Genomic DNA, 21618 nt, shown 5'->3' with positions numbered 1-21618 from the left:
TGACTTATTTAATGTTAAAGTGTCATTCTATATGTAATGTTCTTTAAAACTTTCTCAAAAACATATGGATAAAGAAAAAATATGGCAAAAGTTGAAAAATTATTTTACCTAAAATATGAGTATTATTTAAGTGTATGATTTATAATATATTTATACTACTTTCTATTATATGTGAAATTATTAATAATAAACAGTTAAAATATAGCAATGTAATATTAACTATTGAAAGTTTTTAAAACAAAGACACCAAAGAGGCCAGCCATGTACAACCACCTGAAATGATATTGTTCGGCTTCTTTGTCTCTCTCTCTCTCTCTCTCTCTCACACACACACACACACACAGAGAGAGAGAGATTGCAGCCACACCATGTATATAATCTCGCTCTTATCTTTAGGTAAGATGTATCCTACCATCTCCCCCTGTGTCTGGTTAAAGCAGGTGTCGGGTGTGGTCTTTCCTCTCCATTAAAGTTTGGATATTTCAGTTGGCCCAGATTCCAGAGCACTTGAAGTAGATTTGGTCCGTGGACATGAAGCAAGGATTGAATGTTTGTAGGAACATGGAATTACATGGTCATCATGCTTTTGTTTCAGGTGGATTTATCTAGTAGTTGAGCATGATGGATGACAATGGTCCAGAGCCATGAAAACTAATTAGTGAGCCAGTTTATAGATTGGTAAATAAGAAAGGAGAGTTGACCTGGGAATAGAAGGGAGACAACAGGACTAGACATCAACAACCCCACTAAACTAAGCATAGCAAGTGATTCATATGCAAATAAAACAAATCCTACTGCTTTGGGGTATTTTTAAAAATGGTGTCAAACATGTATTGAAAGCTTTAATGTTTCACAAGTATCTTCTAAGACTTTTTTTTTTTTTTTTTTTTGCTTTATCCCTATAAATTTCTAAAGTCACCTAGGTTTCAGGTTACTGATCCTGGGTTCTGACTCACCACCAGGAGATGGTGTGTTGGGTGGGTCCACCAGGTAATCTTATACCCATTCTGCAGATGCCAATGCTGTTTTAGGCTAGGGCACAGTAAACTCCTTTTGTTGGTGAACTCCTAAGGAGCAAGGCTGTAGGTGTATGTTCGTCTTTGACTTCTCCACCAGAGACTACTGCTTGATGAAGAGCAGCTGTTTAAAAGCCTGTGTTTCACACTCAAGTACCTGGCTCCGGTTCTCAGCTCTGGCTCCCGACTCTTGCTTTCTACTTACACAGACTCTGGGAGGGGTGAAAACTCAAGTAATTGGGTTCCTGCCATCTATGTGCGAGGTCTGGGTTGAGTTCCCAGATCCTGGCTCTGGCCCTGACCCTGATCCTGACCCTGGGCCAGCCCCAGATGTTGCAGGCATTTGGGAAGTGAACTAGTGAATGGGAGCTCAGTATGGCTCTTTCTCACCCCGCTGCTTCTGTCTCTCACTCTTGCTCTCTCTCTCTCTCTCTCTTTCTCTCTCTCTACCTCTCAAATAAATAAAATACTTTAATTTAAAATATCAATAGATATGTGTTGAACTGCCCCCCAGGTTGAGTCAAAACGAAGACCAGAACTGAAGGCTGCATTCATGGCCTTTGGTCTCACTCAGGCCCCTTCTTCCCAGTGGTTAGTACTGTGGGATAAATTGATGTTGGCTAGAGGTATCACCTGAGCCTTGGCATAGAGAAGAGATATCTAACGAGACAAGGATCTGTTTTCTTACATTCCCCAAAGTTCCTGCAGCTGTGGCTTCCTGGAAGTGTCTCTCTCTACCTCCAGTCTAGTCCACAATAGTATCTTGTCAGTGGTGACCACAGTCCAAAAACAATTAGCCCTGAGCCATCATTTTATGAGGCACAGGTTATGAGCTTAAACAGAGTCGAGCAGAGTCAAGCAGTTCCCATGAGTACATCTGACAGAATCTCTGGGATCCCTGCTTTTCCATGAAATTTTTTTTCAAGTCCAACTCAAGCGTTCCCTGTGTCTCAGCCACTGGGGAACAATGGTGCCCCTTTGGTCTTGCAGGCATTGCTGCACTGTGCAGAGGCCCCAGGGCAGGGGGGGGTGAGCCTAAGGGTCTCTGCTGTGCTGGGATGCAGTTCCCACCCCTCCCCCAGCCAGTGGCTGCTCCTCAGCTGCTCCTCCAGCTCTCTGATACCCCAGGGGTATTGCTCCGTCTCTGCGCATCAGGCTCTGGGGGCCTCTCTGTGTGCCTGTGCCTCTTTATTTCTCTTTCATTTCCCTGTCGCTGTCTCTTGGATCAGTTTATGTCTGCATGAGGGAACATCAAAAATTCATAGAAAAGTGGAATTAAAGGATCGATTTATGTTGGTGCAAACAATTTTGAAACTCATGCGAAGTTTTCTCATACTACACATTTTCCATGTGCTTTTTGAAGACCCTCCAGGTGCACGACCTGTAAGGCACCACATGCCTCTGGCCGGGTGTGTGAGCCAATGGACCGCTTTGTGTCCACATCCTGCCTCTCTATCTCCATCCCTCCATCTACAGCTCTTGGACTTTGGGCCTCTTACTCTTAGTGCCACTCTGTCTCTGAGTTTCTATCTTTGTCTCCGTGTCTCCACTTCCAGAATGTCTTGCCTCATTCCTCAGATTCCTGTAAAAACAGGTTTATCCTGGTCCCCAACTCCCACAGAATTCTCTTCTCCCTTTCAATCCTGTTTTCCTTCAGCTGTGCCTGACTCCCTCAAGGAGATTGGGACCTGCCTTTAATGAACATAGTCTGCCTTTGCTATCACATAGTCTGCTTCTGTTATCACTCAGGCTGCCCCCAAAAGCCTGGGGCCACTGGCCTCACCATGCCGCTGAGCTAGGAGTACACATGCCAGTGGACATAGTGCTAGTGCTGACTCCATCACAAAGCCCTCCCTCCAGGGAAGGTCGTGGTGGTCTTTCTGCAGCTTCCCCTGTATATCACACTCTGCCTGGCTGAGCCGCACTGCAACTTCCCAAACCCTTGGCAAGGCCTCCATGGGCTCCCTCTGCTTGGACAGGGCCCATTGCTGTGATCGGTGAGAAGATGAGCCCACACCTGTGGATATGACACTTAAAACACTAGCATGGACACTTCTCAGCTACGGCACAGCCTACCCATAATGGAAATCACAGTTCTGATACTCTGGAGCTAAATATCCCAAAGCTGTGATTTCAAACGGCACCGAGGGCCGAGAGCTTCCTCTTCCGTAGAATCAAAGCATCCTGAGACAACTCTGAGAGCAGCAGCCGGGCAGTGGGCGCCATGCTGAGGACGGGTTAGCCCAGGGCAGGTTGCTCAGCGTGGGAACGCCTGCGGAGTCTGTCCCATGTCCCAGCACCGTTGTGTTCAGAAGGACTGCGGAGGTTGAGCCAAAACTCAGCAGCTTGGAAGTCAGGGCGATGAGACACGCATCCACGGCCCCCGGCACGGGAGTGCACCGATGTCACGCTTTTGCCGTGTGCGCTCACCTGAGGTCAGAGGTCATGAGAATAACTGAGGGAACAGTCAACGCTCCCGAGTGCTCTCATTGGCTATCCCACGCCCAGCCATTTGAGCGACTTTCACACAGTCAGGAGTGTGAAATATGTCTTCTTCGTAGCTCTGCTGGGACAGAATCTGGGTTCTACTTTGCTTCTCTTTGCCAAGAAGAGGAAAAACGTGCCCTGAAATGTATGAATGACCTGTAGGCGCAAGCTACTGAGAAATGTCATCACCAGGAAATACCATGCTAGGCCGGTGTTGCGGCACCGTGGGCTAAGCCCCTGTCTACAATGCCAGCATCTCCCAGGAGCGCCAGTTCAAGTCCTGGCTGCTTCAGTTCCATTCCAGCCCCCTGCTAATGGCCTGGGAAAGCAGTGCAAGATGGTCCAAATGCTTGGGCTCCTGCACGCACTTGAGAGACCTGGACCAAGCTCCTGGTTCCTGGGTTTCACCTGGTGCTGCCCCAGCCAATGCAGCCATCTGAGGAGTGAATCAGCAGATAGATTTATCTCTCTTTTCTGTCTTCCCCTCTCTCTCTGCAGCTCTGCTTTTCAAATAAACAAATACATTTTCTAAGAAAAAGAAATATATAAGCTAAGTGGACATGGAGCTCAGGTTTCAAGGTACAAGATTGTTTTCTGTATTCACCAGTTCTTCTGCTGTAGTTTTGTTCCCCTGCCCGACATGAACTCTGCTCCAGGTAGGCACTCAGTTGCCCGTCTATAGCACTCACCTGGCAGCCCCAGTGCCTTTGTTTTTGCCATTCCTCCTCTTGGATGTCCTTCTCTCTATCTGATGAATCCTGTCTTCATTCCTCACCCCCAGCACATGATCTTCTTCTTCCCTGAAGGTTTCCCTGCTCATTCCAGCCCTCCGTGAGTTCCTCATTTTATACCATTTGCTGTATCATTTAGACGAGCTCTATGGCTGATTCTCTAACCATGTTCACTGCAGATTCTTGATTTTTCCTCCCCGTTGGTACTGAAATGTCATTGGGAACTTAAATTTGCCTTTATCCCCAGATGCCAAGTTCTGTGAACTCAAGTGATTGAGGCTACTGAACTGAATTAAGATGCTTAGGACCAAGAGTCCTTCACCTCCTTGCTTCTTAAGCTCTAAGTTACCTAGTGATCCTGTGAGGCTCTGTGTGTGAGTGGGGCCAGAGACAGTGCATTCCTAAAACGATGCTGAGGAAGTCCATCTAAACTTTGAAGATTTTATTTATTTATTTATTTATTTGAGAGACAGAGTCACAGACAGAGAGAAAGGTCTTCCATCTGCTGGTTCACTCCCTAAATGGCCTCAATGACTGGAGCTGAGCCGATCCAAAGCCAGGAGCCAGGAGTGTCTTCTGGGTCTCTCATGCAGGTGCAGGGGTCCAAGGACTTGGGCCATCTTCTACTGCTTTCCCAGGCCATAGCAGAGAGCTGGATGGGAAGTGGAGCAGCTGGGATATTAACTGGCACCCATACAGGATGCTGGCACTGAGGGTGGAGGCCTAGCCCATTTGGCCACAGCGTTGGGCTCGTCCATGTATACTTGAATAGCAGCACTGTGCAGTACTTCTCAGATACCAGGAGCAGCCCATTGTGGTCTCACAGTAAATCTGGTGAGTCACAACCATTTCTATGCAAAATAAATGGAAATGAAAATTCAAGTGACTAGTATGTAGAATGGTACGTGCCATTGCCTGTAACATCTTGGTCATGTATGTGCGCTGTGACATACAAGGGATCTTCCAAAAATTCATGGAAACTGTGTACTATGGAAAAACTAGACACAGATTTCAAATTTTTTGCCAAAGTAAACTTATCTTTTAATTCCATTTTTCTACAAGTGATGTGACATGTGTTGTATAGTGTGGGTTGGTTGAAGCAGTTTAAACGCCTCTCCTTTAAAAGATAGCAAGTGGGATAGGAACTTAGATCAGCAAATTCGGACCATAAAACCCTCCGCAGTAAGAAACTGTGCAGGTTGCAGTCTCCTGGGGCTAGGTCCTTGCTCAGGGAGGCACTGCAATGGACGGAGAGGAGGCTGAGCGGGGGACCAGCTTTCCGGAGCGAGCCGGCCTGCTCTGCCTGTGGTTGGGCTCATTTCCTGCGCCTCGATGCCAGGGAGTTCTGAAAGTCCTCTGGGGGGTGGCTGTTTCCTATGTTGTTACTGTCTCGTGGAAGGGATAACACCGCTGTTTCCTTCAAGGTTATCTTCAGGGTCTGATAATCTTGTACACACAGTACAAACTATTCTTCTGAGCTTGGCTAGTCTCTGCTCTGTTGACTCTGTTAGCCTTGAGACAAAATTACCTTACCGCAATGCGTGGGCCTTGGGGAAGGGGAGACGCTAGCACTGCTCCTGGCGTACTGCTCTAGATACAGTAGTTCTTTGCTCTTTTGTACTTCTCCAGGGAAAATGAGACCAAAAGAATGTATTATATCTTTACTTTTATTTTAGTTTCAGGAAAATGAACTTTATTGTAAAGGAGATAGAAGTGAATTCCCAGCACCAACACAATGTCTGGTGTAGTCATAATATATTGCATGATTAGGAAAGCCCGTAGCTTGTTCTCTTCTGCAAACATTTAAGTATGTGAAACATTGATAAACGCAGACAACACTCCAATATTTGAAAGAGGAAGGTTTTCTTTCTAGGCAGGATAACTAGTCACCCTGACAGAGGAGAACCCAGAGGCTGCTGCTTGTCAGACCTTAGAAGTGGTTGGAGCAGATGGACTAGCCAAGGAATTTGCTGGAGGCAAAGGCCTGGCCACTCCTTACTAAGCTCCTCACTGTCTCTCCCTGGATGCATGTGGTCCAAGTTGACTGTTCATCAGCATCCTTTCCACTTGGTGTTTCCCAGCAGGGAAAAAAAATAGGTTTCTTATTGTACTGAATTCAAAAACATCCACCTCGTAAGAGCAGCAGAGGAAGATGACCTAATTGGGAGTCTGAATCAGCAGTAGGTTCCGCGTGAATCAGCTGCGTGATGCAATTGTGAAGAAATGAATGCAATTTCAGTCTGCCTTGTGTGTGCCCAGCAGCCTGGAAAAAGAGGGGTCTGCGCTGTTTGTTTTGCATCTCAGAGCTTAATTTGCCAGAGACTTTTTTGTTTTAAATTGGAAGGTAGAGGAAAGCAGGTGTCTGGATGAGAAGGTGATGGGAAGAAAAGAGGGTTTGTTCTCAATGTTTTCAACTATCTGCATACGTGTCATTGATAGAAATCCAAGAGCTAGCTCTGGGACAGCCTGCTGAAAGCTCTAAGCAGGGAACAGGGATTCCGTGTAGGCAAGAGCGTCCTGTCCGTCGGTCACGGATATAATGGATTGAGCTCGCCTAGACACGTAGTGATCTCCCTGTCATCAGCAGCATGTGAGCAAGATTGGACAAGGTATTTATTAGAGTTTAGAAATTATTAAAACGTTAAACAGGCACTGGTGCTGTGGCATAGCAGATTAAACTGCCCGCTGTGACACCGGCATTCCATATGGGCACTACTCCACTTCTGATTCGGCTCCCTGTTAATGCACCTGGGAAAGCCGTGGAGGATGGCCCAAGTACTCATGTGGGAGACTGAGAAGAAGCTCCTGGCCAGCGCCGTGGCTCAACAGGCTAATCCTCCGCCTAGCGGCGCTGGCACACCGGGTTCTAGTCCCAGTCGGGGCGCCGGATTCTGTCCCGGTTGCCCCTCTCCCAGGCCAGCTCTCTGCTGTGGCCCGGGAGTGTAGTGGAGGATGGCCCAAGTCTTTGGGCCCTGCACCCCATGGGAGACCAGGGGAAGCACCTGGCTCCTGGCTTTGGATCAGCACGGTGCACCGGCCGCAGCGGCCATTGGAGGGTGAACCAACGGCAAAAGGAAGACCTTTCTCTCTGTCTCTCTCTCTCTCTCTCACTGTGCACTCTGCCTGTCAAAAAAAAAAAAAAAAGAAGAAGACCGCCGGCGCGCCGCGGCTCACTAGGCTAATCCTCCGCCTTGCGGCGCCGGCATACGGGGTTCTAGACCCGGTCGGGGCACTGATCCTGTCCCGGTTGCCCCTCTTCCAGGCCAGCTCTCTGCTGTGGCCAGGGAGTGCAGTGGAGGATGGCCCAAGTCCTTGGGCCCTGCACCCCATGGGAGACCAGGAGAAGCACCTGGCTCCTGCCATCGGATCAGCGCGGTGCGCTGGCTGCAGCGCTCTACCGCGGCGGCCATTGGAGGGTGAACCAACGGCAAAAGGAAGACCTTTCTCTCTGTCTCTCTCTCACTGTCCACTCTGCCTGTCAAAAATTAAAAAAAAAAAAAAAAGAAAGAAGAAGCTCCTGGCTTCGGATCCACTCAGCTCCAGCTGTTGTGGACATTTAGGAAGTGAACCAGTGGATGGAAGATCTTTCTCTCTCTCTCTCTCCCTCCTTCTGTACCTCTGCCTTTCAAATAAATAAATAAATCTTTTAAAAAGGTTATACAAATTTTTTTGATTAATTTATGTAGTTTTTCCTAAAGAGTCTTCCAGATTTTACAAGCTTCAATCCTGTTAAGATTTGGCTCTTACTGCTAATACTCAGAATAACAAAACTTAAACAATCTTTCCATACAGTTATGGTTGCAGGAGCTTCAAGGCCTGTGCAATTATGATTCCATGCGGTGAGGTGTTAAGTACGCTCAGTAAGCCGAAAGAGGCTCTGCAAACACCAGTAAAGGAACTTTGGGCATCCTGGGTCGTATATAATCCAGCCTTGAGCACCTCCCAGCTTCAGCTCTCGCCCTGCCCTGCAGTACCCTTTCTCAGTCACCCTGAAAGACTCCCATGACCACATGGTGTTCTGTTTCTTTCACACAGCCGTTTCTCTTTTGCTTCTAGGCCTGTGCTCTTTTCCCTTCCTGTCATAGCTCATTGAACAGTTGCCACTCCCGATCCCAGCAGACTTGAAGCAGACAAAAGGTCTACCTCTGCTTCTTTCTCTCTGTCTCTCTTTCCCTCCCCCTTTACCTCTGTATCTTTGTCTCCAGCTCTTTTTCTTCTTCTCTGTTTCTTTCTCTTCTTCTGCCTTCACCTAATTGCCTTAATCAATTCCAGGACTCAATAAACTTTGATCAAACAAATGAAATAAAAGAATCTCTGGAGGTTGGATTAAGGGAGAAATTGACAAATTCCTCTTGTCTCTAATTCAGTGTTAGTTACCCAATTAACGCATAAATCTGTTGTTTTCCATTGGAATGCACTAAATTAGGAAAGTTTTATCAAGCTAAAGTCTCTTTTGCCAGCCACCTCAATAGTGGTTCTTTCTGCATGGGAAACCAAATTTTTGAGCTGGTGTGTGTTTTTTAGACTCTTATGCTTTTATATCCTTAATATTTATATATGTTGGATTGTTTGTAGTGGGGGAGTCCAAACTAAGTAATATCATTCTGGGCGCACAGCTAGTCCTTCTAACAACATTATATTTGGGGATCTACCAACTCTGATGTGTGTATATATACAATATCTTCAGCATTGGCCTTATAAGAAAAACATTCCTTGATTGTTCAGGTGGGCATAATTCTTTTTGTAAGATATTAAGCATTCCTGCCACCCTCTCACTAAATGTCATTGGTATCCCACCCCTTCCCTCATTGGGCAAACAAAAAGATGCTCACACCTTTTCAAACATTGTTGGCTAACTTCTTGTACCATCTTATCTTAATTTTGTCATTTCTTGGTTGATAAACGTTTAGGACAGCTCCAGATTTTTACACCATGAACAATTCTGCACTGACCCTTTGTCCACATTTCTTTCTGTTCATGTGAGTGTTCAGTTAGGCAGACACTAGAGAAGAATCACTGATCGTATGTGCAGACTCAGTTACACTGGGTTCCCTATAGTCCCCTCCAACTTACACCCCTACCAGCAACAGACAATAATATCCATCACCCCCCCAAATCCTCCATTATTTAATACCATCTAACTCTTCCATTATAGACAATCTAGTAGATAAGGAAAAATATCACATTGTTATTTTAATTTTCATTTCTCTGATCCATTACTGAGACTGTTAGAAATACAGATTTCCTCTTTTATGGAAGACTTTGATTTTCTCTCTCTCTCCTTTTTAAAGATTTTATTTATTTATTTATTTGAGAGGTAGAGTTACATAGAGAGACAGAGGGAGAGACAGAGAGAAAAGTCTTCCATCCACTGATTCACTCACCAAATGGCCGCAACAGCTGGAGCTGGGCCGACCTGAATCCAGGAGCCAGGAGCTTCTTCCAGGTCTCCCACATGGGTGCAGGGACCCAAGCACTTGGGCTTCTACTGCTTTCCCAGGCCATAAGCATTGAGTTAGATCAGAAGAGGAGCAGCCAGGGCTCAAATCAGTGCCCATATGGGATGCTGGCACCACAGGCAGAGGCTTAGCCCACTGTACCACATCATTGGCCCCAATTTTCTCTTCTTTGCATGTATGTATTTTAATTTTCATTGTATGCACTTTGAAAAAAATAACTTAAATATCTTTAAGACCCATTTACATCCTGGCTTGTTCAACCTGCTTGTGATCTTTCTTCCTGGAACCTCTCTTGAGTATTACATTCTCACTTGGATGGAGTTTGCAAGGCTCTTCCAGACTAAATTAGTGGTCTCTTGATGTTCAGCCCAGGCATTTTCATTCTTATTTCCTTTGACCTGCCAAACACGATGTCTTGCACAAAGATCTGCATGGATTTGAAGCAATGGTTGAAAATAGAGAAAACTGATAATGGGACATCCAGCAACTTAACTCTCAGTTCTTTATGGACAGTCTTGAGCCATCCTTATCACAGGTTGCCAAGTTCCTACAAAGGCTACCCTGTGTTATTTGGATCCATGTTCACTGCCCTGAGAAATACACTCATCAGAGTTTCGGGGACAGGAACGCTTGACTCAATGAAAGGGGCATGTTTAGGCATGTGTGGAAGAGCTATCTGGGGAACGAGGACACTCCCCAGGTGTGGGGGGCTGCCTGGCAAGCTCCATATGAGCCTTTGTCAGGACCCACATTCCATAGAGCCCAAACTGATTCCAGCAAAACTGTCCCAGAAACCAACGCTCTCTGAGGGCTTTCCCCGTCAGACCCCAGTATCATTCTTCTCGCTCTAAATACAAGTACTGGTTATGTGTTTAAGGTGTACAGCTATTATGTAAAAGATTGTCATAAAAAATCTTGGAAAAAATGGCTGCCAGCTTGTAATTAAATAACAGAAAAGTTCTATAAATGTTAAAAAGGGACTTCAGAGTCCACCGGGAAGAATCCAAAGGAATGTCTTAATCCTTTATGTTTTTTAATTCTGTGACTCAATATTGCTTCAGGTAAGAGATTTGCTGACTCAAATGGAATCTTATGCTAAAATGTTCATCCCAAAATTCATTCTTGGCAAAATGTATTTAAGGACTTGTGACCTTGTGGAGATGTCCTCTATCAACAAGAATTAGAATTTTGGCTTCAGCTGAACTTGGTGTTTGTTACAGCTTCGCTTGTAGTTCTTCCAGCTGTTCTTTGCAAGCATTTTGTAGTGAGCAGATTTGAACTTGTCTGGGAATCAGTTCAATGAGCAGGGCTGCTCTGGGTAAACCACTCAGTAAGGACGCTTAGAAAGTGCTCGTCACGTCATTGCTTTCAGTTAGCAAACACATTTCGAATCTTGGATGGAGGCATCTCTGCCCGAAGAGGAAATACGCTCAAGAAACATGCATAGGAGATGCGGCTTCAGAAAGCAGCTGTCTGATGGACCTGCGGGAGACACTGCCTTCCACAGAGGCCCTTACATCTGTTCTTTATTATGCAGCCCAAAATTTCAGGTGACACAAGTTCCCAGTGGATGCCAGAATGGTTCAGGACAAGGCCCCTCACTTAGAGAGCAGGGCTCTTCCTCGACGCTCTTGTACACTACCCGCTCTTTAATAGCACCCCACTCCTCACCTTGACGTTGTCTGTGTAATGGCCCCTCTCTGCTTCTTTGCCATTGCCCTGGACCGTGGGCCCCTTGCAGTCAGCCAGCGCCTCTGGTTGCTCCCTGATTATTGTCCAAACTAAAGGGAAAGAAACAGGAAATTTTACTTGAGCAACAAGAAAATCGTATCACAGAGGATTAATGAAAAGTGATGGCTTTGTGACTCCCAGTGGCTTCCTGAAGGCTGTGAACAGGTACTGAGCACGGCTGTTCTCTGGGCCTGCTTCAACCTTTGCACTGTGCTGACGTGTGCAGCACCGACAATCGGTCACCAGGCGTGACTGGTATTAAACCTTCACACACTTGAGGAAGTTGAGGCTGAGGTGGGTTAAGTCACCTGCCCAAGGCTTTGGCTCTGACTGGTACAGACTGAGACCCAGGCAGGCCCACTCCTGGGGCTACAACCCTAATCATTGCACTTTACTGCCGCTCCCATGTCGTGAGAAAGAACGTGAAGTGCCTGTCATTAAGGGAAAGGACCAGGTGCACAGCACTGTGCCTGCCACACTCTTATTTCTGCAGAATTAGGAGTGGCCGGGGATACATGCATTGCCTGTAGATGTGTGGACTGTCAGGAGGAAACAGGAAAGTGATTGACATTGGGGTCCTTTGGGGAAAGGAGCAGGGGTCAAAGGTAGGTGAAAGCTTGATTTGACCATGCCTTCTTTTGGATTATTTGGATTTTTTTCTTTTACCTTGGGTGTCCTGTTACTTTGTCTAAAACGCAAATACACACATACAGATCAGTTTGCATCTCCTGGGAACCTCCCCAGCTCTTATGCATTTGAAACAACACATGTGATGGAGCTTGCTCCTCACTAAGAGCATGTGGAGCCCCTGTGACTGGTTGCATCTCACCCATGCTGCTGGCTTCCAGTGCCATTACTCTACAGTTTTCTGTGAAATAGGACCACTCTTGCAAAAGAGGGTGAGAAACAGCAGTGAAAAGAAAGAAAATAGGTCGAAGCTTGTTATTATGGCTGTTTGGGATTGGAATTTAAAAGAAAAAAATCTGCTTGCAAAGCAACACCATGTGAGTTAGCTGGGGCTTCTGGAAGAAACCACCGTAACTTGGGGCTCAACAGCGAACGCTGTCGTCTCCCAGCTCTGGAGGCCTGAGTCAGAAATCCAGGCACCAGCAGGTTTGGTAATATTTGAGGGCCCTAGGGGACTGTCTACCCAGGCCTCTCTCCTTGGCTTGCAGGCTCCCCTGCTCATGTGGGTTCCCCCTGCATACCAGTCTCGCCCCTATCCTCCTTTCTACCAGTGGACACCACTCCCTGGGTTAGACGACCTCATCTCCACGTGCTGCAGACCCTGTCTTTATGTGAGGTCCTTGAGGGCCTGGGAGACCAGGTTCAACACAGGACTATGTTCTCAGCGCTCCTCTTCAGCCCCTCCCAGGGATTTCCGCGTCCTGAGGTTTGGGCTGGGGGCTGGGTTTCCAGGCTACTTACTTCTGGTGGACGACATTGCGAGGTGACCTGTGACCTAAAACCCAGGGGAGGAAGTGTCCCCGAGCCTGCCCTGAGTGACAGCGCTGTCCTCTGCTTTCCAGGTGGTACCATGGCAACCTCACACGCCACGCCGCCGAGGCACTTCTCTTGTCCAATGGATGTGACGGGAGCTACCTGCTGAGGGACAGCAATGAGCAGAGCGGCCTGTACTCGCTCTCTGTGAGGTAGGGCACCCGAGGACTGCAGGAATGCCGCCGGGGACCACCTGTCACTTACGGACTTGAGCATCGCTCACTGCCGGATCACCCCTCCCCTCCAAGCCGGAGGACTCCAAACTCAGCAGCGACTCTATGAGAAACGCCCCTGCTGTGTCTGCTAGCAGGAGAAAAGCTGGAGCTAGAGGAGCCTTAGGGATTGTCACGTCTTCGCATGTGGCTATGAAGGACCTGGAACCCAAAGTGTGGGAACATCTGGGACCCAATAAGTCAATGATAAGGAGAGCGTGGTGGCCCCAACACATTGCCTGGGTTCTGCCCAGGGCTGCTGGCTCTGAAGCAGCTGGCGCGCGCGCACACACACACACACACACGAAAGAAGGGAAGGAAAAGACAGAAAGGAAGGAAGGGAGGGAAAGTGGAAGGAAGGGAGGGAGGGAAGAAGGAAGGGAGGGAGGGAGGGAGAGAGGGAGGGAGGGAGAAATAGAGGGAGATAGAGAGGGAGGGAGGAAGGAAGGGAGATGGGAGGGAGGGAGGGAGAGAAAGAGCATCAGAATGCAAATTCCTGAAACCCAACCAGGATCCTTTCCATCATTTTCTAAAACATCAGAATGATCTGTGATGATACGAGTTGTGGAATCACAAACCCAAGCAGATAACAAGAAATTTTCCAATTTTTCCTGTAAAGGACCCAACTTTCTTTCTTGAGGCTCCACGTCCCCCAAATGGCAGGAAAGTTAAGCCAGTCTCTAACAGGTGCACCCAGCCAAATGTGGTGACTGCCCAGGCCTTCCACAGTATCTCTTTACCACCTGCTTCTTCCTGGCTGGCCTCCCAGATCACAGATGTTAACCTAGCTGTGGTAATCAGGGAGGGGACAGGTTCTCTGACAGCATCTGGCACTGTCTCTTGTGGACAGGAGGCCACTCTCCTTGGGCTCTGGGTAGGTCTCAAGGAATTAGGCAGAGGACTCTTCCATCAGCCACCCGCCCATTAGGACCTATCGGGTTCCTATTCTGATCACACCAGGACATAACGCAACCCCTCAGCTGCCCTGGCGTAAGACAGGTCTCCATCTCCTCCCTGCTCTACTTGGTGCGGGCGTCGTCCTCACTACCTCAGCGCACACACTCCCTTCTCCTGTCTAATCCTCTTTTTTCCATCCAAATCCATGACAGCCTTTGTTTTCTGATTGTCATGTCCTCCCTGATCCAAGTGAGAAACTGGCTAAGAAAGTCTTTTCCTAAATAACTGATGACAGGCTTCTGTGAAGTCAAAGGCCAAGAATTTACATATCTGCTTCTCTATTCGTTGTGTCCAGGGCCTTCATTGTCTGTTTCCATGTTCCATAGCAAATTACCAAAATACATCGTGGCTTCGAACAGCATAAATCGCACTCTCACTGTTGCTCTGCATCAGAAGTCATGTACAATGTGACTGAATTCTCTATTCAGGCTCCTCGAGAAGAGGAAAAATAAAAACTGAAGCTGGACTTGCCATGTATTTGTCCAAGGAGATGGCATTTGAATTGAACTTAATTGGTAGCTAAGATTTCCAGTAGCAGAGATGGGGGAAGATGTTGCAGAGGAGAGGAGGAGATGAGCTAAGTGCCAGGGCTGGTGATTCCTCATGAACAGCAGTCCCATTGGTTCTGAAGGGACATCCCCAGAGCAGCAGCATCACCTGGGAATAGGCTAGAGATGCAGATTCTTGAGCTGTCGCCATCCCATATGGGCGCCGGGTTCTAATCCCGGTTGCTCCTCTTCCAGTCCAGCTCTCTGCTGTGGCCCGGGAAGGCAGTGGAGGATGGCCCAGGTGCTCGGGCCCTGCACCTGTATGGGAGACCAGGAGGAGGCACCTGGCTCCTGGCTTTGGATCGGTGCAGTGTCGGCTGTAGCGGCCATTTGGGGAGTGAACCAATGGAAGGAAGACCTTTCTCTCTGTCTCTTTCTCTCACTGTCTATAACTCTACCTGTCAAATAAATATTAAATGCAGATTCTCAGGCCCTCTCCCCCAGACCTCCTGAGTTGGAATCTGAGGATGGAGCCCAACAATCTGGGTTTTAAAGAGCCTTTGCAGTGATTCTGATGCCTGATCATGTTGGAGCATGGACAGCCCAGACAGGAATAGTGGAGGAAGGCTAGAAAGATAGGCTGGGCTCAAATAAAGTGGATCTATAGACAAAGAAGTACTTTGCCTGGTTTCCAAAAGTGGAAAAGGCTATGGCAGGAAACATGATATTTTATTCAGTAGACAGAGAGCTAGGCAAGGGAGGACAAGATTTGGGTTCACAGGACTAAATGAGTGGCACAAACAGGATTCAGACAAGTAAGGGAGGAGGGCCAAGGACAGAGGAGAATTTGGTGAGGATGTCACGGGCATCTTCCATCTTGCCAAGTCCCTGCCCTTAAGCTCATGATAGGACAAATGCTCTTGGCAAGTGGAAGAGTAGGAGAGGGAGGAGAAAGAAGGGTGGGAGTGTGGGGAGGAGGGAGGGTAGGGTGGGAAGATTCACTGTGTTCCTAAATTTGTATATACAAAATGCATGAAGTTTGTATACCTTAAATAAAAGATTTCTAGGTTAAAAAAATTAAAGAAAAGATAAGCTTGAGTAAATTATACATAAAATAGCAGTACGCTGGGCCTGGGGTGTGGGGGTGGGCCTTTGGCCTAGCAATTGAGGTGCATATTGGGACCCCCCACATCACACACCTGAATGCCTAGGTTTAAATTCTGGCTCTGCTCTTGACTTTAGTTTCCTGCTAACGGGCACCCTGGAGGGTGGGGGCAGTAAGTGGTTACCCAAGTAGTTGGGTCCCTACCACCTGAGTGGAAGACCTGGATTGATTTCCTAGCCTTTCCAAGCATTTAGGGAGTGTAGCAGTGGATAAAAGTGGGTGAGAGCTCTCTCTGCTGTCAATCCAGCTTCCTGGTTAATGCACACCCTGAGAGGCAGCGACTGGTGGCCCAGGCACTTGGGTTTTCAGAAAGAGTTATGTAAGAATATATTTTCTTTTGAAAAAAATACTCACTTTTTAAATATTGTAAACATGTCTTTTTCCCTTTCAGAGCCAAAGACTCTGTCAAGCACTTTCATGTTGAGCATACTGGATATTCATTTAAATTTGGCTTTAATGAATACTCGTCTTTGAAGGATTTTGTCAAGCATTTTGCAAATCAGCCTCTGATTGGTAGCGAGACAGGTAAGTTCTGAACTCTCTGTTGAACTGTGAGATACTGTTGCAGCATGAGGGAGGATCAAGATAGATGTCAATCAAAGAATGTCAGAGTTGTCACTTCCACTGAATTGTATGCCTACGCTGTGCCATTTGATATGCTTAGGAACATTTTGTCTATTACTATGTCATATGCTACATTAATAAAGTATACACTTTATATGTAAACATTATCTATAGGAGAAAACAATATATTTTGTATAAAGTAGGTGTTTTCTCTGATGTACCACTTATTGGATTGATTTTGCATTGACTAAAAATGTACAATTTCTATAAAATGGGCTATCCATTTTATAATATTTACAATTTAAAAAAAAAAAAAAGAAATGGTCAGAGAATCAAACCGAAAAAGTCATGGTTTCAAGAAACAGGAAATAAACACCTCTTGTGGTACCTAATTTATCCAACTTCTTTGTCCAGACCATTCCAATGAAGTGTGGAAAAGCTTACCCCTATATTTGTAATACAGAGTCACAGCTTTATTTGTCCTAAATGATGGTAAATCTCAGTTAATCAAAGGCCAGGAAACTCCAAGAACCTGTGGCACAAAAGGAACTCAAGTCTTAATCACATGACTGCTTACCATGAATTTGTCCAGACTTGCTTTCCTGGTAAATTTGATCATGGGCTTTCTGCTAACTTCAGTGTGGTGGACTGAGATGCCATCATTGGCTTTCTACCTTTTCTGGGAGTTTTGTGGCCTGATAGACCTTGATATGAATCACACAGTGTGTCTTTGTAGATGAACGGCACAATGGAAACCACAAGCCAGTGGTTTTGCTTCATACTGACCACACCAGGCCTGCAATAGAATATTCTAACCTATGAAATTGATGCTACAATCATTTTTTTTTAACAGTTGGTAATTCTCCAAATTAACCACGCAAATCACTTCATGATTTTACCAGCAGTTGTCCTCATAAACAAATAGCACTTAAAAAATTCATGGAAAATTAGAGCTAAAATTTTTATTTTGATGCAAAGAAATTGAAAATTCACATACAGTTTTTTCATAATGCACATTTTCTATGAACTTTTTGAAGACCCTTGTTATTTCCATTGTTCCCATTATATATCTTTGTTATTTCCATTGCTGCCTTGACCTTGATAAGCATTTCAGTTTCTAAGATTGTTTTCACTTCAAACTCACCCCTTGTGTCCAGCTCTACATTTGTATTGTTCAATGCTTGGTCACTGGCAATGGAGAGGAGATTTTTGAAGCTGGATCTTTGTTTTGTCTACCTCTGTTTTTGTCCTCTCCATATCTGCCAGGTTTGCTCTGGTGACTATTTTACCCATTAAATAAATGAATAGATGAGTGAATGGAAGGCTGTGGATAGGAGCTCTGTGTGGCCTTCAAAGCTATTGATATCTTTCCACTCCCTTCTTTCAAACTGTTCTCCTAGACTCTATTTTTAAGTCCTTTGCTCGTTCTCTTTACTCCTTCCTGTCGTTCTCCAAGTTAGGGAAAACTTACATAGTATGTCTACTGACAAATTGCAAAGCAGTTTCAGACCTGCATCCTGGTTGAAGCTTTGTGACACTGAGCCAATCACCAGGCAAAAGGATCACTTAAGTCTGCTCCAAAGTCAAGGTTTCTTGACATGGCATTTGGGACAATGTTAAGCTTAATACGTCATCCTGACTGATCAATGCATTAGGAATTATAAAGATCTGTAGTCCAGACTCCTATTTCTCTGAAGCTAGGACTTGCTGTATCACCATCATTACTATAATTACTTTCCTATTTATTGAAGTAAAACTTAAGAAACTAAGATTTTCATCTTCTTCAGTGCCTCTCCTCTGTTCTACTCATTATCCAATGGTGGATTTGCTATTTGAACTCCTGCTAGAGGTCCCTGGTACTTGACTTGCTGGCTTCAAGCCCGCAGTTATGCTCCGCTGACTTTATTCCTCTTATCTGTCCCAGGCAGATGAACGCAAAGCCACTGAGCCTGGGGAAAAGAGGTAAAAACCATGACAGATAAGTGCTCTAATCCTGTCCCTCTGGGAGTAAGAGGCCGAAGGAAGCAAGATAGCATGCTGGAGTCACAGTGACTCTTAAGCCCAAAAGTTACCCTCAAGTCACTGAGTCAGTACTAAGGCCTAGGCAGAATGGTGAAAGGAAACTGGGAAACCACCTTCTAAAAATAGGTCTTTTCTTGTTGATTGGGTGCCTAGTGTTGGCTCTGGGCTGATGATTTCTTGGTCAGCATCAGATGCAGTGCAAACTCCTCGTTTGATCATGATCACTAGGGACAGCGTCTGTCTCCACAGAGGATCAGACCCCTGCGAGGCTCTCCTAGATTTCCTCAATGGAAAGGGCTAGAATTAGATATTTCAGGCCACTCCTGTCAGCCAGACGTAGGCCTGGCCATACCTGGCAGTACCCAGAAAGTGAGTTTATTACAGAGACTATCTGACATTCATCTACCGGCAGGAATAGCAAGGGAGATGATGTCCAAGTAACCAAAACCTTACACTTCTGCCTTACAATTTCGTAACGTCTTCAGTAGTGTAAAATCCACAGTACTTGGCTGTGGGTCATGAGAAACATCTTTGTACTCGGAGCAGGTCAAAGTGTGGACTTGTCTTAAAGGAATGAATGCTGCTTTATTCTGTCTTTCTCCAATTCTAATGCTAGTCTCCAGTCTTTAAACTGTCAGGATTTCTGCTTCTTGTTCTGAAGACCAGGGGTTTCCTGACATGATCTAAGCCTCTTACCAACTTTGATTCCATTATTATAACTTCCCATTTCCCTCATCACGGTCTGCATTTAATCTCTCTAATCTCTCTGTTAAAGTTTCTGTTCACTCTAATTTCTCCTTATTAGTACCCATGAACGCTGAAGATGCTTCCAGTTCTTAAAAGCCAATAATTTGGGGCCGGCAGTGCCAGCATCCCATATGGGTGCTGGTTCTAGTCCCGGGCTGGAGTCATGGTGACTCTCAAGCCCAAAAGTTACCCTGAAGTCACTGAGTCAGTACTACGGCCTAGGCAGAATGGTGAATGGAAACTGGGATACCACCTTCTAAAAATAGGTCTTTTCTTGTTGATTTGGTGTTTCTCTTACCATCCAGCTCTCTGCTATGTCCTGGGAAAGCAGAAGATGGCCCAAGCACTTGGGTCCCTGCACCCACGTGGGAGACCCAGAGAAAGTTCCTTGGCTCCTGGCTTCAGATCAGCCCAGTTCCAGCCATTGTGGCCATTTGGGGAGTGAACCATGGGATGGAAGACCTTTCTCTCTGTCTCTCCCTCTCACTGTCTAACTCTACCTCTCAAATAAAGAAATAAATCCTTTTTTAAAAGCCAATAATTTCCCAAATATATAATAGAGGTACAATATACTCTCTTGTTTTGTTTTTCTCAATGACCCTTTTTACCTTCTAACATGTCATATAATGCAATTTTTTTTTTTAAATCTTCCTCTCCATAATAGAATGTAAGCTCTATGGGGAGAAGGATTTTTGTCAGTTTGTTTGCTAAGTCCCAGAACCTAAAAGAATAAAAGCTAATCATTTCCACATTCTGTCAGTCAGATGTCCCACCAACAATGCTTACATTGAAGCTTATGTGGCAACATCACAACCAGCAAAGTTCTCACAACTTTAAGTTCCAAAGTAGACACAAAGCATAATTTGACATGATGTCTTGTGTTGCATGTATGTTCTGTGTTGCCTTTGATTGGTAATAGTAGGATGTTAAATAAAATGTTCGTTTTTGTACATGATTTCTAAGCTCAAATTTGGAAACTTTAGAAATTTTTATTAGTATAAACATATATGGCCCATTGTCAATTTTTTATTGCATCCTCTTGAAATTAGCTAACTAGCAATGGAGAATACCCAGCTCCCCAGCTGGGGCCCATGAAATCATTTGGTCTGGCTCTGCCAAGGCAACCACAGACAGGACTCAGAGTTCATTAAATCTATAGCAGGCTAATTTTGTAAATTAATAACTTTGTATGGCCCATTGATATTACAAATATCCAAATGGTGCCTGGCAAAAAACAAAACAAAACAAAACAAAAAACAAATTTCCTCAACCCTAAAAGCACACAGAAAATGTGTACACAGAATTTATCTTTATGCCTAAATATCCAAATATTGTTAGAACAAAAATTGTTTCCCATTACCTTTTGTTTATATTTCAATACTTCTTGTATGAAAATGTCATGTATAATTTATTATACCATGTTGTGACTTTATCAGCTATTCAGCCTGAGAAAATATGACATAAGTCAAGTGCAGTGTTTGTGTTTACCCTTCATAATAACTGGTTCTCAATTTTAAAGATCCTATCAGGTTCTTTCCTAAATGTCACATTTCCACTTCCCTTTTTCTTCTGATATGGGGATTCCCAGCCCTTTGAGAATGGCTACCACTATTATTATCTTATTTGTCACCTTTCACTCCGGTGGCATTTTAAAATAATGAAGTTTAAAAGTTAATTTGAATTTGAGAATTATGTGACGCTTCTGAAAATAACCAGCACCCACTCGGAAGTTTGCTAAGCCACACTCAGGGTCACTTCTTTAGTTTATGCTTGACAAAAATAAAAATTTTCTTAGTCTATAGATGAGCTATATTTGGAAAAAGAAAAAAAATTAAGCAAGGAAAGGAATGAAGCCAAAATCTGTAGAGTTTTTAGTAAGCTCTGGGCACTGTGTTACCTGTGTTCACATATATCAGATTATTTAATCTTCTCGACCACCTGCAATAATGTATATGGGCACAACGGTCCCATTTGCAGATGACGAGATGAAAAATTGGAGGTGCTTATCTACTTGCAGAAGAAAAGTGGCACAGCTCACAGCTCATAAATATCAGAGCTGACACTAGAATCCAGGTGACTTCATCTTAAAGCATAGTGCTTTCCATACACTTTTCTGTCTCCTGAAATTGGGCCAGCATGGCAGTGCAGTACAGTATTGTCACAGCACAGCATGGTCTCGGATGCTTTTGGAAGGGAAGAGTCCCTACCACAATGATCTGAGAGATTTGTGGGCGGTGGCAAGGCTACAACACATAGCTCAATCCTGTTCTTCTGTCTTCTTTTCAGTCTCCACTACTACGTTTGATGAGCGATATAAACCCATTATTCTGAAGAATCTGAATCCATTTGAGCTTCTGCCTTTGCATTGGTTGCTATTGTTATTTTGATTTTCATGAATTGCCTTTAGAGAAATTATATTAGAGGTACTCTTAAAATGTTCATGTCTGGGAGCAGGCGTTTGGCACAGCAGTCAAGATGCTGCTTGGGATGCCTGCATCCTGTATAGGAGTGCCTGGATTCCTGTCCTAATTCTGCTTCC

General features: G+C 45.2%; 1 protein-coding gene across 1 annotated transcript in view; it reads left to right on the top strand.

The window, feature by feature from the left end:
- The window catches only part of DAPP1 (dual adaptor of phosphotyrosine and 3-phosphoinositides 1), a 54681-nt gene that overhangs the window by 6231 nt on the left and 26832 nt on the right, over window positions 1–21618 (top strand). Inside the window, exons 2-3 of the mRNA XM_062199140.1 lie at window positions 12954–13076; window positions 16138–16271. Of these exons, the coding sequence (XP_062055124.1) occupies window positions 12954–13076; window positions 16138–16271 (257 nt within the window). The remainder of the gene's footprint in view (window positions 1–12953; window positions 13077–16137; window positions 16272–21618) is intronic.

This window comes from Lepus europaeus, chromosome 8, assembly GCF_033115175.1.
Source record: "Lepus europaeus isolate LE1 chromosome 8, mLepTim1.pri, whole genome shotgun sequence".
NCBI lineage: Eukaryota > Metazoa > Chordata > Mammalia > Lagomorpha > Leporidae > Lepus > Lepus europaeus.
This window is presented reverse-complemented; position numbering and strand designations above follow the sequence as displayed.